The 25,337-nt window shown below is 42.8% G+C and overlaps 1 protein-coding gene across 4 annotated transcripts in view; it reads left to right on the top strand.

Moving 5' to 3' along the window:
• Positions 1–25,337, top strand: part of LOC120028770 (protein IWS1 homolog) — a 34,048-nt gene that overhangs the window by 5,833 nt on the left and 2,878 nt on the right. For all 4 annotated transcript variants that reach the window (XM_038974009.1, XM_038974011.1, XM_038974008.1 and 1 more), the window contains 9 exons: positions 4,693–4,755; positions 5,100–5,301; positions 7,041–7,098; positions 9,956–10,071; positions 10,182–10,332; positions 10,422–10,504; positions 21,198–21,327; positions 21,442–21,559; positions 21,854–21,965. In XM_038974009.1, the coding sequence (XP_038829937.1) occupies positions 4,693–4,755; positions 5,100–5,301; positions 7,041–7,098; positions 9,956–10,071; positions 10,182–10,332; positions 10,422–10,504; positions 21,198–21,327; positions 21,442–21,559; positions 21,854–21,965 (1,033 nt within the window). The remainder of the gene's footprint in view (positions 1–4,692; positions 4,756–5,099; positions 5,302–7,040; positions 7,099–9,955; positions 10,072–10,181; positions 10,333–10,421; positions 10,505–21,197; positions 21,328–21,441; positions 21,560–21,853; positions 21,966–25,337) is intronic.

Genomic DNA, 25,337 nt, shown 5'->3' with positions numbered 1-25,337 from the left:
ATGGGCGAGTTCGTTTAGCATGGCCGGTGCACCAGGTGGAAGGAGATTTCTCTTTAGGATCAATGGAATGGTTGAGAATGAGCAAACCCTGCACACCCGGCGAACCGGACCATGTAAAACTAATTTGCCCCAAAATGTAGTGGTCAAACTATTCATCTTGGGGGGGAGCGGGGTTCTAAAATGCAGTCATATCACGCAATTTTACTATTTATTAGATAGTCGTATATATTTTTTTAATGCAGACTAGCTCAAAAATAAGTGAAATTATCCAATGGATTATGATAATTTTTTGCCCAAAAACGTGGAGGTGTAAAAACATTTGTTTTCACCACATATTTTAATTTGCTCCATGTTTCAGGCAGCCAAGTGTAGGCTACAGCAAAAAGATGTAGCCAGAGAAGGAAGAGGAAGCGAGACACCCCACTTGGCTGTTTTTTTTCTGCTTCTATGAAAGTCGATGAACTAAGAAGACCAGACCCAGCTGCTATTGCATTATTGTCTATCAGACACCCACCCTGTTAAGTAAACCGTAAACCAAAAGATGTTTCAATGGTAATCGGCCGGAGTAAACTATCGTAATTTAGCCACCATCTTTGCTGTAGCCTAAGATTAGGGTAAGAGGGCCTCCCGGGTGGCGCAGTGGTCTAGCTGCGCCACCAGAGTCTCTGGGTTCGCGCCCAGGCTCTGTCGCAGCCGGCCGGGAGGTCCGTGGGGCGACGCACAATTGGCATAGCGTCGTCCGGGTTAGGGAGGGTTTGGCCGGTAGGGATATCCTTGTCTCATCGCGCTCCAGCGACTCCTGTGGCGGGCCGGGCGCAGTGCGCGCTAACCAAGGGGGCCAGGTACACGGTGTTTCCTCCGACACATTGGTGCGGCTGGCTTCCGGTTTGGAGGCGCTCTGTGTTAAGAAGCAGTGCGGCTTGGTTGGGTTGTGCTTCGGAGGACGCATGGCTTTCGACCTTCGTCTCTCCCGAGCCCGTACGGGAGTTGTAGCGATGAGACAAGATAGTAATTACTAGCGATTGGATACCACAAAAATTGGGGAGAAAATGGGGGGGGGAAAAAAAGAAAAAGATTAGGGTAGGCATACCTATTGAGTCCACGTACCCACCCTTTGGGTTAAATTTTTATTTATTTTTTTAAATCCAGCTGTTTTAATGTTTCAATTATTTAATCTGGTTATATCCAGGACACAGAGCGGGGTGCCTCGTAAGGATCCGCAGAAGGCGAGTGGGAAAGCTGCCATTACTGTCAATATTACTCGCAAACATGCAATCATTGGACAATAAATTAGACGAGGTGCGATCACGAATATCCTACCAACGGGACATCAAAAACTGTAATATCTTATGTTTCACGGAATCGTGGCTGAATGATGACATGGATATTCAGCTAGCGGATATACGCTGCACTGGCAAGATGGAACAGCACACTCTGGTAAGACGAGAGGGGTGGTCTGTGCATATTTGTAAACAACAGCTGGTGCACGAAATCTAAGGAAGTCTAGATTTTGCTCTCCTGAAGTAGAGTATCTTGTGATAAAATGGAGAACACACTATTTGCCTAGAGAGTTTTCAGCTATACTTTTCGTGGCTGTTTATTTACCACCACAGACGGATGCTGGCACTAAGACCGCACTCAGTCAGCTGTATAAGGAAATAAGCAAACAGGAAACCACTCACCCAGAGGCGGCGCTTCTAGTGGCTGGAGACTTTAATGCAGGGAAACTTAAATCAGTTCTACCTAATTTCTATCAACATGTTAAAAGTGCAACCAGAGGGGAAAACAATTCTAGATCACCTGTACTCCACACACAGATGCGTACAAAGCTCTCCCTCGCCCTCCATTTTGGTAAATCCGACCACAATTCTATCCTGATTACTGCTTACAAGCAAAAATTAAAGCAGGAAGCACCAGTGACTCGGTCTATAAAAAAGTGGTCAGATGAAGCCGATGCTAAACTACAGGACTGTTTTGCTATCACAGACTGGAACATGTTCTGGGATTCTTCCGATGGCATTGAGGAGTACACCTCATCAGTCACTGGCTTTATCAATAAGTGCATCGAGGACGTCGTCCCCACAGTGAAGCCATGGATTACAGGCAACATTCGCACTGAGCTAAAGGGTAGAGTTGCCGCTTTCATGGTGCGGGACTCTAACCCGGAAGCTTATAAGAAATCCTGATCTTGTTTATGTTGCCTGTCAGTGTTTATTAGCCTACTGATTCCGTGAGCACCGAGCCTCACAACGACATGTCAAGTAAACAATTTCACTAATTTGGCTGTTTTTAATCTTTGCTTTGCTGTAACGGAGGCTTTATACTTTTTTTTAGTTATTTAGGTTTGTTTACACTGCTCCAAATATTTATATTAACAAAAACGCACCTTTTTCTTCATCTCTTTATATTACTATTATTAAGTAATGTCATTTATCATTAGTAGGCTTAGTATAGAAGCCTTGTATAACCTTAATGGAGCTGTAGGCCTAAGAGCAAATCCTGTTTAGTCTTAATACTGTAACTTGCTTAGATTTCAGTCGGTCATTTATTTGTTAATGTCTTCACACAGCATACGAGTCATTCATGATTTGAAATACAATCAAGCATTTTAGTTTTTAAATCAAATAAAGCATGCCTTGAATAATTTTCTTAAACAATAAATAAACCGTTCCATTTCAGAAATTGCATTCACCAATGAATGCGACTGTTTTAGGTCTTTGCTGTAACAAAGGATAAAAAAAATAAAAAAACGGACTCTCTGGTACACTCATTTATTTAGTGTTTACATTGTTCCAAACGGTCAGAAAAAGGATATTGTCATCTATACCGCACCTGTTTGGCGCACACAATATGCACGCAGCGCTTGCTCCTTACCATCTTTTTCTTGATCTCCAGTATTTTCCACAACTAATCACATTTATTCCACACATCTGCCTTTACCTCCTGAGCAACCAGTAAACATTCCCCCCTTTTCAAGTTTATTTGTCACGTCCTCTGCATCCATTTTGCTGTCACATGTTCAGAGTTTGTTATAAACAATTTATTGATGTGATTATATGTTATAGGTCAGGCCCTATTCGGATGGGATTAGTTTTACTGTGGGAAGTTGGGTAATTATGTACACAAACGCCACATCTGTAATTTTAGTCGTGTCCGAATCTGCCATGTCAGTCATTTTTTTACATGGCAGCAGAGTAACAATTTCAGCCAGAATAACTTTTTGGGCGAACTCCTAGTCCCGTGCGAATCGACATCCCTGTGTTTTGAGAGCGATGTCTGAGTTTGCCAAGTGTTGGTCGCGGTTTGTGCAAGAAGAAACAATAACTGATTCGATAAATTGAACTAAGTGCTACGCATAAGCTATATATGAATGGCCTACATGTAGCCTATCAACTTTCACAGTGAATGCTTTTGTTTGTTTTGTGCGTATAAATCTAATATTGCCAAATGCGCCAGTAAAAAATACTTACGCCTATTTAATGCAACCCTTGCTGTTAATAGATCGCAAAGCAGCATACAACTGACCTAAACATTTGGAAATAAGTAAACTTCATCCATAGCCTTAGCTCACATCTGAAGGCTGGGTTGCATTTAGGGCCTACTGCGGTACTGTGTCAATATTTTTGATGCCATCGCCAGTATACATACACTTCCTCAAAATAGTCTGAATGAGTCTAAGATGACTCAAATGTCATACTTTATGTTTTTGCAGAGGAGATCTTAGTTGTGCAATTTTATATCTAAGATGTTTGCAGTATTTCTCAATAAAAAAATGTGCATGAAAACAAGTCCTCTTGTTCGAATGACAACAGACTTTATTGAATAATCCATACTGTTGACCAATCACCGACGAAGGGGCGTAGACTTCGGCTATCGACTTTGGCTTGCCTCTTCTTTTTTTTTTTTTGTGCGCCCGAACAGCCGGAAAAAAAACTTACTGAAGTCCAAATTGAACAAACATTTTTCATTTTGGGGACTGGCGAAATGTCCTGAAAGATTAGTGGAATCTGTGTGGGTAGCTGGACAGGTAGGATGACTGACAGTGAAGGTGAACAGGTGGTCATGTGTCAGGTGACAGAAGAATGGATGAGACTGAGGCAGGAATTCCTTTAACCATAAAGTGGTATATTTACTGAGTAGTCTGTGGATTCATGGACGCACAGAACTTCTCAAGCAGACGGAGTTAAGGAAGAGAAAGCAGCGAGATCAGGCGATGCCGTTTTCCTCCTTTTATGTGGATGAGATCTGTCGGTCATTGCCACCTGACCTAATTAAAGCGCCCTGGCCCAGCTGAGTAAGTGGCCATGAATTAAAGGATTATTCCACCAACTCCATGGGCCTTTTCTACATGTCCCTTTAAATTATTATAATTTTTTTTAAATCCCCGTTTTACTATCCTTGTGAGGACTTTTGGAACCCAAAAGGATAGTGAAGTTAGACCACACAGAATTCAGCTCGGACAGACACAGCTCAGAGAGGTCCAACCCATGTACTCTATCAGCAGCATATTTTAATTTAGAATGGATAATGAATGTGTTTATGCAACAAATGTTAGGGCATTGAATCGAACTAAAATGTATCGTTACTTTTCTAAGTGAAAGATGCACATCCCTGCATTGTATCTATTAGGTCTCTAACTCCATCTGTTGGTTTCTTAATGTGATTTTGTTGAATGTGTGTGTGCCGTTACAGTGAAGAGGAAGAAAGCCATCCTGTCAGACAGTGAAGATGAGGAGGAGAAGGCTGACGAACCAGGTAAAATGACAGACCGGCAGCTGGGCCAGCGTAATTGGGTGGCTCTGCTCAAAAGTAATGTACTGTATGGGGAATAGGGTGCCATTTAAGATGCACACCTTATCTTGAAGTCTATGACGGTTAAGCTAGTGTGTGGAGATTAGGGCTGGATCTTAAATTACTCCATAGTGTACACTACACTGTGGTGTGTTAGGTCTAATGTATTTTTTTTATTGAGCTGCTCTGTTGGCCAGGTCTCCCTTGTAAAAGAGGTCTTCTGACCTCAATCGGACTTCCTAGATAAATAGTTTTGGTCAGAGCCGTGGGGCTCTATGATCATAATGACGGTGACTCCTCTTCCTCAGCGTCGAAGAAGAGCCGCACTGTGTCTGACGACGAGAACTCTGACAGTAACGCAGGCTCAGAAGCGCCCGACAAAACCATGGCCAAACTGCGGGAGCTGGGCTCAGAAAGCGAAGACGAGGATGATGGACAGAAGGCGGCAGGAGGGAAGAAGGACGAGAAAACACTGTTTGGTAGCGACAGCGAATCAGGTGACGAAGAAGAGTAAGTATTCCGATCCCTTCTCACACACTCGCACTCCGTTTTTAGTTAGAGTTTTGAATTTCCTTATGTAAATGACAATTTGCTGTTTACTTTGCTTTTTACTAACTTTGTCATTCTTTCTGTAATGATAGCACTATACAAGGTATTATTGTTATTTTTATTCTGTATCTTGACATAAATAAAATTCTATTGGATTTTTCACATGCTTTGTTAAGAACAGGTGAAATGCTTACTTTACTGGTCATTTTCCAACAATGTAGAGTTAAAGATGGATTACAAAAAATTATATTAAAATAGTGACACAAGGAATAAATACACAGTGAGTAAAAATAACGGAGTACCAGTACCGAGTCGCTGTGCTGGCGTATGATAATTATTATTATACCTTTATTTCAATAAGGAACACAGACTGAGACCAATGTCTCTTTTACAGCTGGGCTCTGCGTATACAGTTTAGGTACAATGATTAAGAAATTATATAAGACAAACAAAGCGATCACAGATAACATAAGAAAATACAGTAGCAGATTGTTAGTTACACACAGGTTATTCCCCTAATAGCACAAGAAGTTGCATTACCTGAATCAGTTGCAAGCAATACAAAAATAAAAATCCTCCAATAATTGTTTAAAATGGGCAAGGGGGACAAGTCTCAAGTTTAAGTTGAGTCTGCAGGCTATTCCATAAGCAAGGAGTGTAACAGGAAAAGGCAGCCATACCCAACTCTGTGGAGATCGCAGGGGCGTCAAGTGTAATCCATGCTTGAGACCTGGTTTTATGAATTATAGTTATAATGTTGATGAGTGATGATAAATAAGAAGGTAGTTTATTCAGAAGTGCTTTATAGACAAACACGAGCGCATGTTGTTCTCGTCTCATGGACAGCGAAGTCCAACCCACATTTTGATATAAAACAGTGGTGAGTTCTGTAGCTAGCACCCGTAATACACCTAAGTGCGCAGTGATAAGTAGCATCCAGTGATTTAAGTGTGGATGCCGTAGCATGCATGTAGATAATATCCCCATAATCTATAACAGACATAAGTAGCTTGCACAATTTGTTTTCTATTTGGAGAGGACAAACATGTTCCGGTTTCTATAGAGGAAGCCTAGCTTGATTTTTAGCCGTTTACAAAGTTCGTCAACATGCATTTTAAAAGACAGTTTATCATCCAACCATATCCCCAAGTATTTATATGCAGAGACCTGATTTAATTCGAGAGCCATCTAAGCTCGTAAGTGCAAGTGTATTTTCAACCAACTTTTTGAACCTATTCAAAATCATAAAATGTGTTTTCTTTGCATTTAAAACAAGTTTCAGCTGTATAAAAGACCCCTGTAATATCTTAAAATCTGTCTCCAATTGTGATAATGCTTGTTCAGCTGTTGAAGCGATAGAGTACATGAGTGTCATTAGCATAGAAATGAATTTTACACTTATCACCGATATTGTTTATGTAGAGCGTGAACAGTAATGGACCAAGTATAGAACCTTGTGGGACCCCTTTAACCAACTCCAATGGCACCGACTGGATGCCGTCGACTCTAACAGCCTGACTTCTATCCTTTAGATAGTCATGAAACCAACGACAGGCTTCCGATCCCAGTCCTATTAACGACAGCTTACCCAAAAGTATTGCATGGTCTGCAATACATGCGATACATATGTACTGAAAGGATGTATTCTAGACTGTATGGTTGGTTCTGATTGTATGGGGCCTATGCTCTCTCTCATATAGGAAAATGATTGCTGACATTTTTGGTGACTCAGGTGATGAAGAGGGGGAAGAGTTTACGGTGAGTTTTTTATTAACTTTACAAATCAAATTTCAAAAGTTTGGACACATACTCATTCCATGGTTTTTCTTTATTTGTACTATTTTCGCCTCTCCCGAGTCTGTACGGGAGTTGCAGCGATGGGACAAGACTGTGTAACTACTAATTTGGATATCACGAAATTGGGTAGAAAATGGGGTATAAATAAATAAACAGCCTTGATGGCCTTAATTTGGTTTTCAGTCTCTCAGTCCCAGCTTTGATGCACCTGTACTGACCTGTACTGACCTTATAGCGGTGTCCACAGGCCGTGGCTCGGATGGTTGATGTACTTAATGATCTTTTTGGCCTTCCTGTGACATTGGGTGCTGTAGGTGTCCTGGAGGGCAGGTAGTTTGCCCCCGGTGATGCGTTGGGCAGACTGCACCACCCTCTGGAGAGCCCTGCAGTTGCGGGCGGTGCAGTTCCTGTACCAGGTGGTGATACAGCCCGACTGGATGCTCTCAATTGTGCATCTGTAGAAGTTTGTGAGGGCTTTAGGGCTGAAGCCACATGTCTTCAGCCTCCTGAGGTTGAAGAGGCGCTGTTGCGGTGTCTTCACCACACTGTATGTGTGGGTGGACCATTTCAGATCGTCAGTGATGTATACGCCGAGGAACTTGACGCTTTCCACCTTCTCTACTGCGGTCCCGTCGATGTGGATAGGTGCGTGCTCCTTCTGCTGTTTCCTGAAGTCCACGATCAGCTCCTTTGTTTTGTTGTGAGAGGTTATTTTCCTGGCACCACTCTCCCAGAGCCCTCACCTCAACCCTGTAGGCTGTCTTATTGTTGGTAATCAGTCCTACTACTGTTGTGTCGTCTGCAAGCTTGATGATTTGAGTTGGAGGCATGCGTGGCCATGCAGTCGTGTGTGTGAACAGGGAATACAGGAGGGCGCTGAGCACACACCCTTGTGGAGCCCCTGTGTTGAGGATCAGCGAAGTGGAGGTGTTTCCTACCTTCACCACCTGGGGGCGGTCCATCAGGAAGTCCAGGACCCTGTTGCACAATTTTATTCGACACATGCTTCGTAAACAAAAGTTAAATGCTTACTCACGGGCCCTTCCCAACAATGCAGAGAGAAAGAAAAAAGAGAAATAATCTAAACGTAATAACACACAATTATAAATACACAGTGAGTAACGATAACTTGGTGTACCAGTGATGTTGTTAGACTTGCCCCAAACATAATGCTTTGTATTCAGGGCAAAAAGTTTATTTCTTTGCCATATTTTTTCCAGTATCACTTTAGTTCCTTATTGCAAACAAGTTTTGAATATTTGTGTTCTGTACAGACTTCCTTTTCACTCTGTCATTTAGGTTAGTATTGTGGAGTAACTGCAATGTTGATCCATCCTCAGTTTTCTCCTATCACAGCCATTAAGCTATGTAACTGTTGTAGCCTGTGGTCTCATGGTGAAATCACTGAGCCTTTTTCTTTCTCTCCGGCAACTGAGTTAGGAAGGACGCCTGTATCTTTGTAGTGACTGGGTGTATTGATACACCATCCAAAGCTTAATTAATAACTTCCTCATACTGAAAGGGATATTCAGTGTCTGCTTTTTTTTCTTCACATCTACCAATAGGTGCACTTCTTCTTTGCGAGACATTGTAAAACATCCATGGTCTTTGCTTGGAATTCCCTACTCGACTGAAGGAACTTACAATTATCTGTATATGGGGTACTCATAAATTTTTTTTAACCACTGTTATTGCACACAGAATAAGTCCATGCAACTTATGTGACTTGTTAAGCAAATTCTTACTCCTGAACGTATGTAGGCTTGCCATAACAAAGCGGTTGAATACTTAGTGATTCAAGGCATTTCAACTTTAACATTTATTTTTGATTGTTTTATTGTTTATTTCTAAAAAACTAAATTACACTTAGACTTTGACGGGTATTGTGTGTAGATCAGTTGCACAAAATCTCGATGTAATCAATTTTCAATTCACGCTGTAACACAACAAAATGTGGGGGAAAATAGTCTCGGTGTGTGAATACTTTATGAAGGCACTGTATGTACATATAACTAGGAATAAAGTGACTAGGCCACAGGATAGATAATAAACAGTAGCAGCAGTCTATGTGATCAGTCCCCAAAAAAGTTTGTGCAAAAAGGGTCAATGCAGATGGTCTGGGTAGCTATTTGGTTAACTATTTAACTAACTATTTAGCAGTCTCATGGCTTGGGGGTAGAAGCTATTCAGGGTCCTGTTTGTTCTAGCATCGGTACCGCATGCCCTGCGGTAGCACAGAGGAACAGTCTATGACTTGGGTGGCTAAAGTTTGTACATTTTTAGAACCTTTCTCTGACACCGCCTGGTGTAGATGTACTGGGCCGTATGCACAACAGAGGGTAGCTACTTGCGGGACAGATGCCAAGCAGTATGTTGTCTTGTTGTTCTGCCTCCTCTCCTAGCATTCTGTCTCCATTGGTCCCGCTAGCAATCCTACCCCTGCACTTTTTACAGATTTTAAAGTACTGGACAAGTGAAAGCTAGCCATAAAGCATATTTAGCCAATAACTTGTATTATTCAGAAACATAAAATACTGTCAAAAATGAGAAAAATACTGTGAAATTGTTTTTTGACTATATCCAGTCCTTTCAGATCTGTGAACATCAAGGGTCTCAATCACAGATTATGCTTGTCCTGGACTAAAACACATTCTTAATGGAGAATCTCCATTGAAAGGGCTTTTAGTCCAGGATTAGACTTAATCTGTCTGGGAAACTGACCCCAAATGTTTAGGGACTCTTGGGAATTGTCCAGACACCGAAACTATACCTTATCTTTGATTCCCGATCCCAACGACTGATGTTTCTGCACCAATAGGGTTTCAATCAGGAGGATCTGGAGGGGGATAAGAACCAATCACAGGCCTCGGCAAAGAAAGCAATGGCAGACGACTCAGACTCTGATGAGGGCGTGGACAGGGGTGGTGGCCAAGAGTGAGTATCTCATGAAGTCTTTGTCAACATTTTCAATCAATCGATTTCCTCTTGCCACTATACTTTCATTCTATAGAGGCGTGGCTAACTGGCTGACTGTCTCTATTCAGCACCAGCTTCATGTCAGACTTTGACGTGATGCTGGCTCGTAAGAAGGCCCAGAGCGGGAAGCGACGACGGAACCGCGACGGGGGAACGTTCATAAGTGACGCTGACGACGTGGTCAGCGCCATGATCGCCAAGATGACAGAGGCTGCAGAGGTGATGTTCAGGCCCCGAACTGTGTGTGTGTTCTGTCATAGCTCTTCGATGCAGATGCGGGTGTACCATTCTAACTGTGTGATTTACAGGAGGACAGAACACTGAACGCTCAGAAGAAGCCAGCCTTAAAGAAGCTGACCCTCCTCCCCACTGTAGTTATGCACCTGAAAAAGTGAGTCCATCCATGGCTCTCGATACTACCACAAGCCTAGTCTATATTCGTTGACTTTACAAAACATTAGGAACTTTCCATGACAGAATGACCAGGTGAAAGCTGTGGTCTCTTATTGATGTCCCTTGTTAAATCCACTGCAATCAGTGTAGATGAAGGGGAGGAGACTGGTTAAAGATGGATTTTTAAGTCTTGAGACAATTGAGACATGGATTGTGTATGTGTGCCATTGAGGGTGAATTGGCAAGACCAAATATTTAAGTGCCTTGGAACGGGGTATCGTAGTAGGTTCCAGCCTCCTAAGGCTGTTCTGAAGGAGGCCTTTAGTGTCTATTTTATTTTTTATTTTTGAGTGTTAACTATAAACTGGATGTCCTCTGTAGCCTTGTCTACAAGGCTTGCTGCCACCAAATGCGCCTTGGTTTGGGTGTTGTACAGCCCAACTTTGAATTCTGCATGACAAGCCAGGGGTTATGCGTTTGCTTGTTGTTGAACTGCAAATTACACCTGCTCTGAGCACTTCGTCGGTGGATGCACTGCCCCCCTCCCCCCAGCTCCCCGTCTCCCTCTCATGCTGAGTCTGACTCGCTAATAGGCCTACGGTGGGGGTGCCGGTGGTGATGCTGAACTGGTGGGATTAGCAGCGCTGCTAGCTAATAGGCATTGCCATCAGGAACAGTTTGCCTCTCACTCCTCTCCTCCGCACTGACCGATCTCTGGCTCGTTCTGGGTTTAATTCACCATCTTTCTCTGGATTTTCGGACTTGGAAAATGTCATCAACCTTGATTGCCTTTTCTTATCAATTTTTATTTATTTGGCTTTCCCACATTTCAAATTCAGTAGGGAGACGACTGGCCTAGACGACGTGACGTGATTTACGTAGGGACCTCTTCACCAGCTGATCACCACTACCAAGACCTGTGTCAGGATCAGTTACTTCCAACACTGGCCCTCCCCATAACCTCTATGTACAAATAATAGCGCAGGTCTGGAATCAATGTGGCAGGATTGGATGCTTACACAGAAGGATCACCCCTTATTTACTTGATGGTCTTTCTGGGGGGCAGGGGAAGTGATTTTAACCCTGATCGCTTTTATTAGAATGTCTACAGTGCAAACAGTGAAACAATTAATAAATCATGCCGCGAGGGGTACCGGATCGGGGAAATACGTGTCGGAACAAACAAAGTCCAATCTGAGCGGTGCCGGATCCTATTCCGGCAGGATCCAGCTCAAATTAAGCACTAACTATATGTTTTGATTTGTAATACATTGTAAGGCTGCTTTGTTTTTTGCGCAGGCTGTACACACTTCATCAGTCTCTCACTCACAATTTGACAAGCGCTTGATAATGCCTCGAATTTCACGGCAGCATCCCCTTTGTGGCCGTAATGCACCCTAAAAAAATCCATGCCTTTTGCGGCCAGCGGCCGTTGTGCCCTTGGCCTGGAGTGCTGCGTTGGGCCCGCTATGTGTTCCTAAGCACCTCTTACTCAGATGGCTCTCCATCGAGTGATCGGGTCTTTCTCACAGGCTACAAGTGAGGAGACACATCGGGGACGCAACTACGCACATCCTTATGCAATTCCCGAGATGCATATGGAAGACTGTCCAAATTGTACTTTTCTTCAGCCAACAAGATGAGTAGGCCTAGAAGAACAGCAAAAGCACTAGCCTATGTCAATCTACTAACCCCCATAATACAGAAGTTGACCTATTCTGTGCGATAAATACATATAGTCAAACATAGTCTGGGACAGTTGTGGGATACAATAGATCCCAAATGAATACAACCCCACTAGCATCAAAAAATATTTTTTACGCAATGTGGCTGACGCAACAAATCAGAACATTTAGCTTAAAATGTTGATAAACTGAGGCTATTTCTTCACATTATAAGCAGAGCAATGTGCACATGGCAGTAGGCTATAAGCGTGAATGTTCCATTACCCGAAAACACCATTATCAAAGGTGACCGCAAATGTGATTATACATGTAATGCTTTTATTATAACGGCGCATTTTTATGGTAAATTCTAACCCAAACTTGAAACTCACATGCTGCTTAATTGTGCCAGTTAAGCTCTAAACACCTTGTAAAGCAGATTAATGTGCTTAATTTTAAGAAGTTATTTGGTCAGTTTAGATACAAACCTTATCAAAACATATAGGCCTATGGGCTAGGCTACATGAGGTGTGCGACTATGATTCGAAAGGCATTGTTTCTTATGCTGGGCATCATTCACAAGTGATAGTTTAATAGGCTAAATATTGTCACCTATTGTTGATTTAATCTTGTCTTTTCACACATACATAATTTTGTATATGCAATTTATTTTGATTTAGAATGGACACTTATCGTGCACCTGTCTCAAAACGGGCAGCAGGATAAAATGCATGTAATCTATGCACTTAAATAGCAAATGGAGGATGCTTTTCCGGTGGTTAATTTTCATGCCAGCCAGGTAGGCTTTACTCCTGTTGTGAAGATAAACAATGTGCTTAGTATTAGGAAAGTTGAGAGAAATATAGTAGGCCTAGGCTATAGAAGGCTTAGGGGATCCTCTTTTTAGTAGAGGCCATCAATCTGTTTTCTCACGTAACTGCATAGCATATTGAAATGTTGCGCAAAATGAGCTCATGGGCTCTCATGAAGTGTTTGATTCGATTTTCGAACACATTTGCATTGATGTCAGTGATTAGAGGGACAAGAGTGCTGAGTACCAGGCAGTTAGCATGTTTGGTAGACTGCTAAAGACCATCAGCAGCATCAGAGCTTGGAGAAGCCTAATTACTGTGACAAAATGGTCACATGGAATTTGACTGTCGTCATGACTCGTGACCACCGGAGTGGTGGTAATACAGTCACTGTAACAGCCCCATACACAATCCATGTCTCAAGGTTTAAAAATTCTTCTTTAACTTGTCTCCTCCCCTTCGTCTACACTGATTTGAAGTGGATTTAACAAGTGACATCAATAAGGGATCATAGCTTTCACCTGGTCAGTCTATGTAATGGAAAGAGCAAGTGTTGTACACTGTGTGTGAGAAATACCACAAGGAATCATGTAGTAACCAAAAAAGTGTTAAATAAATCAAAAGATATTTAATATTTGAGAATTTTCCAAGTTTCTTCAAATGCAGTCGCAAAAACCATCAAGCGCTATGATGAACTGTCTCTCGTGAGGACCGCCACAGGAAAGGAAGACCCAGACCTCTGCTGCAGAGGATAAGTTTATTAGAGTTACCAACCTCAGATATTGCAGCCCAAGTGAATGCTTCACAGACTTCAAGTAACAGACATTTCAACATCAACTGTTCAGAGACTGCGTGAATCAGGCCTTCACGGTCGAATTGCTGCAAAGAAACCACTACTAAAGGACACCAATAAGAAGAAGAAACTTGCTCGGGCCAAGAAACACGAGCAACGGACAGTAGATCGGTGGAAATCTGTAATTTGGTCTAGAGTCCAAATATGAGATTTTTGGTTCCAACCGCCGTGTCTTTGTGAGACGCAGTGTATGTGAACGGATGATCTCCGCATGTGTGGTTCACACCGTGAGACATGGAGGTGTGGGGGTGCTTTGCTGGTGACACTGTCTGTGATTTATTTAGAATTCAAGATACACTTAACCAGCATGGCTACCACAGCATTCTGCAGCGATATCCCATCTGGTTTGTGCTTAGTCCCACAATCATTTATAGGACAATGACCCAAACACACACCTCCAGGCTGTGTAAGGGCTATTTGACCAAGGAGAGTGATGGAGTGCTGCATCAGATGACCTGGCCCCCCAAATCAAAAGTAACAGTCAGGATCTGGTGTGGAGACCAGATGCATTAACTTCTTACGGCTGAAATCTCATTAACGGGATCGATTTGACAACAGCCAGTGAAAGTGCAGTGCGCAAAATTCAAACAACAGAAATCTCATAATTAAAATTCCTCAAACATACAAGTATTTTACACCATTTTAAAGATAAACTTGTTGTTAATCCCACCACAGTGTCCGATTTCAAAAAGGCTTTACGACGAAAGCATACCATGCAATTATGCTAGGTCAGCGCCTAGTCACAGAAAATCACAGCCATTTTTCCAGCCAAAGAGAGGAGTCACAAAAAGCAGAAATAGAGATAAAATTAATCACTTAGCTTTGATGATCTTCATCAGATGGCACTCATAGGACTTCATGTTACACAATACATGTATGTTTTGTTCGATAAAGTTCATATTTATATCTAATCTCAGTTTACATTGGCGCATTATGTTCAGAAATGCATTGTCTCAAATAAACATCCAGTGAAAGTGCATAGAGCCACATCAAATTACAGAAATACTCATCATAAATGTTGATGAAAATACAAGTGTTATGCATGGAATTAAAGATATACTTCTCCTTAATGCAATCGCTGTGTCAGATTTCAAAAAAGCTTTACGGAAAAAGCACACCATGCAATAATCTGAGTATAGCGCTCAGGCACCAAAACAAGCCATACAGATACCCGCCATGTTGTGGAGTCAACAGAAGTCAGAAATAGCATTATAAATATTCACTTACCTTAGATGATCTTCATCAGAATGCACTCCCAGGAATCCCAGTTTGACAATAAATGTTTGTTTTGTTTGATAAAGTCCATAATTTGTCCAAATACCTTTGTGTTCGCGCGTTTAGTTCACAAATCCAAATTCACGAGGCGCAGGCACTTAGTCCAGATGAAAAGTCAAAAAGTTCCATTACAGGTCGTAGAAACATGTCAAACGATGTATAGAATCAATCTTTAGGATTTTTTTATAATAAATCTTCAATAATGTTTCAACCGGACAATTCCTATGTCTTTAGAAAGGAACAGAGCTCTCTCTCATGGATGCGCGCCTGACTTAGCTCATTGTATTCTGCCAGACCTCTTAGTCAAACAGCTCTTATTCTCTCCCCCTTCACAGTAGAAGCCTGAAACAAGGTTCTAAAAACTGTTGACATCTAGTGGAAGCATTAGGAAGTGCAATCGGACCAAATTTACACTCTTGGATAGGCAAAGACTTAAACCTACAAACCTCAGATTTACCACTTCCTGGTTGGATTTTTTCTCAGGTTTTTGCCTGCCATATGAGTTCTGTTATACTCAGACATCATTCAAACAGTTTTAGAAATTTCAGTGTTTTCTATCCAAATCTACTAATAATATGCATATCTTAGCTTCTGGGCCTGAGTAGCAGGCAGTTTACTCTGGGCACGCTTTTCATCCGAATGTGAAAATAGCGCCCCCAGCCATAAATTAAGTACTGCAGTGCATCTCCTCCTCATGGACTGCACCAGAGTTGCCAGTTCTTGCTGTGAGATGTTACCCCACTCTTCCACCAAGACACCTGCAAGTTCCTGGACATTTCTCGGGGGAATGGCCCTAGCTCTCACCCTTCGATCCAACATGTCCCAGACGTGCTCAATGGGATTGAGTTCCGGGCTCTTCGCTGGCCGTGGCAGAACACTGACATTCCAGTGTCGCAGGAAATCACGCACAGAACGAGCAGTATGGCTGATGGCATGGTAATGCTGGAGGGTCATGTCAGGATGAGCCTGCAGGAAGGGTACCACATGAGGGAGGTGGATGTTTTCCCTGTAATGCACAGCGTTGAGATTGTCTGCAATGACAACAAGCTCAGTCCGATGATGCTGTGACACACCGCCCCAGACCATGACGGACCCTCCACCTCCAAATCGATCCCGCTCCAGAGTACATACCTCAATGAAACGCTCATTCCTTCAACGAGAAACGCGAATCCGACCATCACCCCTGGTGAGACAAAACTGCGACTCGTCAGTGAAGAGCACTTTTTGCCAGTCCTGTCTGGTCCAGCGATGGTGGGTTTGTGCCCATAGGCAATGTTGTTGCCGGTGATGTCTGGCGAGGACCTGCCTTACAACATGCCTGCATGCCCTCAGTCCAGCCTCTCTCAGCCTATTGCGGACAGTCTGTGCACTGATGGAGGGATTGTGCGTTCCTGGTGTAACTCGGGCAGTTGTTGCCATCCTGTACTGATCATGTGCAGGTGTTGTTACACGTGGTCTGCCACTGCTAGGACGATCAGCTGTCCGTCCTGTCCCCCTGTAGCGCTGTCTTAGGTGTCTCACAGTACGGACATTGCAATTTATTGCCCTGGCCACATCTGCAGTCCTCATGCCTCCTTGCACAGATGAGCAGGGACCCTGGGCATCTTTCTTTTGGTGTTTTTCGAGTCAGTAGAAAGGCCTCTTTAGTGTCCTAAGTTTTCATAACTGTGACCTTAATTGCCTACCGTCTGTAAACTGTTAGTGTCTTAATGACCGTTCCACAGGTGCATGTTCATTAATTGTTTATGGTTCATTGAACAAGCATGGGCAACATTGTTTAAGCCCTTTACAATGAAGATCTGTGAAGTTATTTGGATTTCTGCCAATTATCTTTGAAAGACAGGGTCCTGAAAAGGGACGTTTATTTTGATTTGTTTAACACTTTTTTGGGTTACTACATGATTTCATGTGTGTTATTTCATAGTTTTGATGTCTTCACTATTATTCTACAATGTACAATGTAGAAAATCTTCTTTAAAAAAAACAACCTTAAATGAGTAGGTGTGTCCTAAATTGAGTGGTACTGTACCTAAGTACATGCATACAGTGTGTGTATGTATATATATATGTGTGTGTGTGTGTGTGTGTATATATATATATACATACATACATACATACATACATACGAAATAGTATGCGGACACACCAAATGAGTAGATTTGGCTATACCTACTGCTGACAGGTGTATTAAGTCGAGCAGACAGCCATGCAATCTCCATAGACAAACAATGGTAGTAGAATGGCCCGTACTGAAGAGCTCAGTGACTTTCAATATGGCACTATCATAGGATGCCACCTTTCCAACGAGTCAGATCGTAAAATTTCTGCCCTGCTCGAGCTGCCCGGTCAATTGTAAGTGCTGTTATTGTGTAGTGGAAACATCTAGGAGCAACAATGGCTCAGCCGCGAAGTGGTAGGTCACAAAAGCTCACTGAACTTGTGTGACCTACTGGAGCAGTGGAAATGCGTTGTCTGGAGTGATGAATCATGCTTCACCATCTGGCAGTCCGACGGACGAATCTGGGTTTGGCGGATGCCAGGAGAACGCTACCTGCCTGAATGCGTAGTGCCAACTGTAAAGTTTGGTGTAGGAGGAATAATGGTCTGGGGCTGTTTTTCATAGTTCGGGCTAGGCCCCTAACGCTACAGCATACATTGATATTCTAGACGACTCTGTGCTTCCAACTTTTTGGCAACAGTTTAGGGAAGGTCCTTTCCTGTTTCAGCATGGAATGGATTTGTGCCCCATGCACACATCCAGGTCCCTACAGAAATTGTTTGTCGAGATTGGTGTCTAAGAACTTGACTGGCCTGCACACAGAGCCCTGACCTCAACCCCATCAAACACCTTTGGGATGAATTGAAACGCAGACTGCGAGCCAGGCCTAATCGCCCAACTCAGTGCCCAACCTCACTAATGCTCTTGTGGTTGAATGGGTGCAAGTCCCCGCAAAAGAGGGAGACTGTTATAGCAGCAAAGGGAGGAACAGCGTCATATGTAATGACCATGATTTTGGAATGAAATGTTCGAAGAGCATGTGTCCACATACTTTTGGTCATATAGTGTGTGTGTATTTATATACACTGCTCAAAAAAATAAAGGGAACACTTAAACAACACAATGTAACTCCAAGTCAATCACACTTCTGTGAAATCAAACTGTCCACTTAGGAAGCAACACTGATTGACAATAAATTTCACATGCTGTTGTGCAAATGGAATAGACAAAAGGTGGAAATTATAGGCAATTAGCAAGACACCCCCAATAAAGGAGTGATTCTGCAGGTGGTGACCACAGACCACTTCTCAGTTCCTATGCTTCCTGGCTGATGTTTTGGTCACTTTTGAATGCTGGCGGTGCTCTCACTCTAGTGGTAGCATGAGACGGAGTCTACAACCCACACAAGTGGCTCAGGTAGTGCAGCTCATCCAGGATGGCACATCAATGCGAGCTGTGGCAAGAAGGTTTGCTGTGTCTGTCAGCGTAGTGTTCAGAGCATGGAGGCGCTACCAGGAGACAGGCCAGTACATCAGGAGACGTGGAGGAGGCCGTAGGAGGGCAACAACCCAGCAGCAGGACCGCTATCTCCGCCTTTGTGCAAGGAGGTGCACTGCCAGAGCCCTGCAAAATGACCTCCAGCAGGCCACAAATGTGCATGTGTCTGCTCAAACGGTCAGAAACAGACTCCATGAGGGTGGTATGAGGGCCCGACGACCACAGGTGGGGGTTGTGCTTACAGCCCAACACCGTGCAGGACGTTTGGCATTTGCCAGAGAACACCAAGATTGGCAAATTCGCCACTGGCGCCCTGTGCTCTTCACAGATGAAATCAGGTTCACACTGAGCACATGAGCACATGTGACAGACGTGACAGAGTCTGGAGACGCCGTGGAGAACGTTCTGCTGCCTGCAACATCCTCCAGCATGACCGGTTTGGTGGTGGGTCAGTCATGGTGTGGGGTGGCATTTCTTTGTGGGGCCGCACAGCCCTCCATGTGCTCGCCAGAGGTAGCCTGACTGCCATTAGGTACCGAGATGAGATCCTCAGACCCCTTGTGAGACCATATGCTGACACATGCACATTTGTGGCCTGCTGGAGGTCATTTTGCAGGGCTCTGGCAGTGCACCTCCTTGCACAAAGGCGGAGGTAGCGGTCCTGCTGCTGGGTTGTTGCCCTCCTACGGCCTCCTCCACGTCTCCTGATGTACTGGCCTGTCTCCTGGTAGCGCCTCCATGCTCTGGACACTACGCTGACAGACACAGCAAACCTTTTTGCCACAGCTCGCATTGATGTGCCATCCTGGATGAACTGCACTACCTGAGCCACTTGTGTGGGTTGTAGACTCCGTCTCATGCTACCACTAGAGTGAAAGCACCGCCAGCATTCAAAAGTGACCAAAACATCAGCCAGGAAGCATAGGAACTGAGAAGTGATCTTGTGGTCACCACCTGCAGAACCATTCCTTTTTTGGGGGTGTCTTACTAATTGCCTATAATTTCCACCTTTTGTCTATTCCATTTGCACAACAGCATGTGAAATTTATTGTCAATCAGTGTTGCTTCCTAAGTGGACAGTTTGATTTCACAGAAGTGTGATTGACTTGGAGTTACATTCTGTTGTTTAAGTGTTCCCTTTATTTTTTTGAGCAGTGTATATACAGTGCTTTCGGAAAGTATTCAGACCCTTTGACTTTTTCCACATTTTGTTACGTTAGTCTTATTCTAAAATTGATTAATTTGTTTTTACCCTCATCAATAATGACAAAGTAAAAACAGTTTTTTATACATTTTTGCAACTTTATTGAAAATAGAAAACTGAAATTAGACTTACAGTACGTACATAAGTATTCAGACCCTTTACTCAGAACTTTGTTGAAACACCTTTAGCAGCAATTACAGCCTCGAGTCTTCTTGGGTGTGACGTTACAAACTTGGCACACCTGTATTTGGGGTGTTTTTCCCATTTTCTGCAGATCCTCTCAAGCTCTCAGGTTGGATGAGGAGTGTCGCTGCACAGCTATTTTCAGGTCTCTCCAGAGATCTTCGATTGGGTTCATGTCCAGGCTTTGACAAGGCCACTCAAGGGCATTGAGACTTGTCCCAAAGCCGCTCCTGCGTCGTCTTTGCTGTGTGCTTAGGGTCGTTGTCCTGTTGGAAGGTGAACCTACGCCCCAGTCTGAGGTCCTGAGCGCTCTGGAGCAGGTTTTCATCAAGGATCTCTCTGTACATCTTCCCCATGATCCTGGCTAGTCTCTCAGTCCCTGCTGCTGAAAAACATCCCCACAGCATAATGCCACCATACTTCGCAGTAGGGATGGTGCCAGGTTTGCTCCAGATGTGACGCTTTGCATTCAAGCCAAAGAGTTCAATCTTGGTTTCATCAGACCAGAGAATCTTGTTTCTCGCTGTCATATGCCTTTTTATTGAGGAGTGGCTTCCGTCTGGCCGCTCTACCATAAAGGCCTGATTTTGGTGGGGTGCTGCAGAGATGGTTATCCTTCCGGAAGGTTCTCCCATCCCCACAGAGGAACTCTGGAACTCTCTGTGACCATCAGGTTCTTGGTCACCTCCCTGACAAAGGCCCTTCTCCCCCGATTGCTGTTTAATGGTTCCAAACTTCTTCCATTTTAAGAATGATGGAGGCCACTGTGTTTTTGCGGACCCTTTTGCAGATCTGTGCCTCGACACAATCCTGTCTCGGGGCTCAAAGGACAATTCCTTCCAGTCGCATATCAAAGGGTCTGAATACTTATGTAAATGAGGTATTTTTTTTTATTTTTTATACATTTGCAAAGATTTGTAAAAACCTGTTTTTGCTCTGTCATTATGGGCTATTGTGTGTAAATTGAGGAAAAGTCATTTTATTCCATTTTAGAATAAGTTTGTAACGTAAACAAAATGTGGAAAAAGTCAGTGGGTCTGAATACTTTCCAAATGCTATGGTGTGTGTGCACAGACTGAATGATTAGAGTTTTTAAATTAATATGTAGTACAATTGAGTTCACGTGTAGCACGTAGGTGATTGGCGTTTTGCCTGCGTATATGGTCTGACGTGTGTGTGTGTGTGTGTGTGTGTGTGTGTTCAGGCAAGACCTCAAGGAGACGTTCATCGACAGTGGAGTGATGTCGGCCATCAAGGAGTGGATTGGCCCCCTGCCAGACAAGAGTCTCCCGGCCCTCAAAATCAGAGCGGATCTCCTCAAGATCCTACAGGAAGTAAGTGCTAGGGATTCCATTTCTGCCAACTCCCCCCCTGAAACGTCACCATGGCTTTTAATCTTTGTAAAGACCTGTGTTTTCATATAGTTTTCGGTTCTCCCCCCCCCCCAGCTCCCCAGTGTGAGTCAGGAGACTCTTAAACACAGCGGGATTGGCCGAGCCGTCATGTTCCTCTACAAACACCCCAAGGAGTCACGCCCCAACAAGGACCTCGCCCTCAAACTCATCAGTAAGTGCCTAGATATCTATGCTCAAAAACATAAAATATGCATTCAATAATGTGCATTTTGCTGACATTAATAGCTGACCAAATATTGTCTGACTCTGAAAAGGAAGTAGGTTATTAAAGGGACTATAAAAAAAATTTAAATCTCATTTTCACTCACCTGTTTCATAGCTTTGGTTTTTAGTAAGTTCCAGTGGCTTCTAACGAGCATGCAATAGGACATGGCCCCTCGGTAGAGGTAAATAGTGTTTGGGTGTTGGTAGAGTATTCGTATTGATACGTGCCATGTCTGTACAGACGAGTGGTCCCGCCCCATCTTTGGCCTGACATCCAACTACAAGGGCATGACGCGCGAGGAGAGACAACAGAGAGACCTTGACCAGCAAATGCCGCCTAAAAGACTCCTCAGGTAAATGTGTGCACACCCCGGGGTTTCCGTCGGGAAAATGTGGCTCTGGACAAGGTGACCGGCAAGTTATTTGAAAAAATATATACACTACCGTTCAAACGTTTGGGGTCACTTAGAAATGTAATGGTTTTTGAAAGAAAATCACATCTTTTGTCCATTTTAAAATAACATAAAATCAAAAATACAGTGTAGACGTTGTTAATGTTGTAAATGACTATTGTAGCTGGAAACGGCAGATTATTATTTTTTAAATATTTTTTTAAAGTGGAATATCTACATAGGCGTACAGAGGCCCATTATCAGCAAGCATCACTCCTGTGTTCCAATGGCACGTTGTGTTAGCTAATCCAAGTTGATCATTTTAAAAGGCTAATTGATCATTAAAAAACCCTTTTGCAATTGTTAGCACAGCTGAAAACAGTTGTTCTGATTTAAAGAAGCACTAAAACTGTCATTCTTTAGACGAGTTGAGTATCTGGTGCATCAGCATTTGGGGGTTTGATTACAGGCTCAAAATGGCCAGAAACAAAGAACTTTCTTCTGAAAGTTGTGTCTATTCTTGTTCTGGGAAATGAAGGCAATTTCTTGCATGGATTAGCCAAGAAACTGAAGATCTTGGGAGGCCCCGGTGCACAACTGAGCAAGAGGACAAGTACATTAGAGTGTCTAGTTTGAGAAAGACGCCTCACAAGTCTCAACTGGCAGCTTCATTAAATAGTACCCACAAAACACCAGTCTCAACAGTGAAGATGAGACTCCGGGATGCTGGCCTTCTAGGCAGAGTTCCTCTGTCTAGTGTCTGTTATTTTGCACATCTTAATCTTTTATTTTTATTGGCCAGTCTGAGATATGGCTTTTTCTTTGAAACTCTGCCTAGAAGGCCAGCATCCCGGAGTTGCCGCTTCACTGTTGACGTTAAGACTGGTGTTTTTCGGGTACTATTTAATGAAGCTGCCAGTTGAGGCGTCTGTTTCTCAAACTAGACACTCTAATGTACTTGTCCTCTTGCTCAGTTGTGCACCGGTGCCTCCCACTCTTTCTATTCTGGTTAGAGTCAGTTTGCGCTGTTCTGTGAAGGGAGTAGTACACAGCGTTGCACAAGATCTTCAGTTTCTTGGCAATTTCTCGCATGGAATAGCCTTCATTTCTCAGAACAAGAATAGACTGATGTGTTTCAGAAGAAAGTCTTTGTTTCTGGTCATTTGGAGCCTATAATCGAACCCACAAACGCTGATGCTCCAGATACTAAACTCGTCAAAAGAAGGCCAGTTTTATTGCTTCTTTTTTTTGGGGCCTATGTACGCCTATGTAGATATTCCATAAAAAATCTGCCGTTTCCAGCTACAATAGTCATTGTAATTCTGATCAATTTGATGTTATTTTAATGGACATAAAATTGTATTTTCTTTCAAAAACAAGGACAATTCTAAGTGACCCCAAACTTTTGAACGGTAGTGTATATAATTTTACCGACCATTTGAGAAATTTACCGGACCCATATGCATTGGTTCCATAACCTATTAGGGCATCCACCCACGGTGCTCAGAAGGATTGAAATCTCATTTAGATTATGGCAACTCATGTAATGAAGCGGCCAATAAAACGTAATTTTCTAACGTTTTATCAAAATTCGCGGGAAAACACCTTTCTAAACAGCGCACCTGATAACGGTTTCATATGTGAAAGAGATTAAAATCTCTGTAAGAAACTTAGAAAGAGGGGGAATCTAAAGATGCAACATGGAATCTAAAGATGTAACTGCCTTAATTTTGCTAGACCCCAGGAAGAGTAAAAGGGATCCATAATAAATACAAACCACTAGGATGGGCTGCTAATATGACTAGGATTGTGCCTTTGGCTTCTGGACAACAAAAGACAGCTAATATGAAAACCAATAGAACAGGAGAGAAATGGCATAGCGGTGGGTCCAATGGGGAAGTAAATGGCGATTAATTTGCCAGAATGATATAATTACTCCTGTCTATACATAAATAAAATACTTCACCAGAAAGCATGATTTAGCCACAGAGGAACCAAGGCTCATTAGCATTTGACATTTTTTTTGTTGTTGCTGTGGATTGTTTCAAATCACAAGATAAAGGGCCTATTCCTATTTGGGAAGACTGCAATTTGGGCAGTGAGTGTGGCATTAGGCCTAGCTGATTATTGAGTTGTGGCTGTCAGTGAAAAGCATCCAAAATATGTGTGAAGATAATGTGTCTTGAGTATCATTTAAAATGTTGAGACAAGAAGGGGAGGGCGATTGTGAATTGTTTGCCCGTTTATTTTGATCAATTCCCCATTAGTGTAAATCACCAGTAGTAAATGTACCCCTAATCCCATCATTTGGTTCCATTAATTTCTGTTAATGCATGTTTATTTAGCATTCTCATTCTTGGAGTGGAAAAGTTGTTTGCTGAGTTCACAACCTACTACACTTGTGAGAAACAAATTTTTGTTTATCGCAATCATTTACGAGATTTGTCAATTTTTTGGAATTGTCTTGAGTGCTCCATATGAGCATGTCTGGTTTCTCTGTCCTGATAATGTTGAGCATGCGCGCCTGAGCACGCATAGAAGTACCTGGCCTGCTGAGCGGAAATGTAGGAACGTTTTTAATTTTTAATTTAAAATATATATATATTTTTTTTTACATCCATTGCGAATGTTAATATATTAACTATAGTTCCTCACAGTAAGCTATTTGGAAAAATCTTTACAACAATCTCCCCCTCGATAATCACCAATCCTCGGTGTGAAAAGGCAGTGGAAGTTTATAGGCCTACCGCTGCATTGGCCTATAGGCTGAGTTCCATGTGCTAATTTCTTCAGCCGCCAATGGATCACGGTGTATCAATGTTTCCTCATGGCAGAGGCTGGTGATCTCGCATTAGTTGACTTTCCGATTTGTGTAATTTTTATTCCGATTGTGTAATTTAAAAAAAATAATTTCCTCCATGTTTACATGCTTGGATTTTGCCTATAGGCTACTTTGAAGACATAGCTCATAATGTAATAAAATGTTCAGGTTTCAAATAAGTATGTTTTCAAAATGCATACTGCCTCCTGCTCACATTGTAAAGTGGTGGTTGAAGCGCTGATAGCCTGTTGCCTGCACTTTAATGGTGAATGGGATGCGTGCTTCAATTACCAGTTGAGAAATAAAAATGGTAGCTCATTTCAATCGTGCCCCCAAAACTGTTTTTAACTGGATTTATAATTGTTGCACAATAAATGGGTATATAAAACCATGTTTTATTTACTCCAGCTGAGGAACTGCAGGTGAAATCCCGCGCGTGTGTGATAGTCATCATGCATCTTATTTATCCAACAACTAATGAAAATACACACGGGCCAATTTTAATTCCATAA

This window comes from Salvelinus namaycush, chromosome 34 (genome assembly GCF_016432855.1).
Source record: "Salvelinus namaycush isolate Seneca chromosome 34, SaNama_1.0, whole genome shotgun sequence".
NCBI lineage: Eukaryota > Metazoa > Chordata > Actinopteri > Salmoniformes > Salmonidae > Salvelinus > Salvelinus namaycush.
The sequence above is the reverse complement of the archived record's forward strand: the minus strand, read 5'-3'. Positions and strand labels throughout refer to the sequence as shown.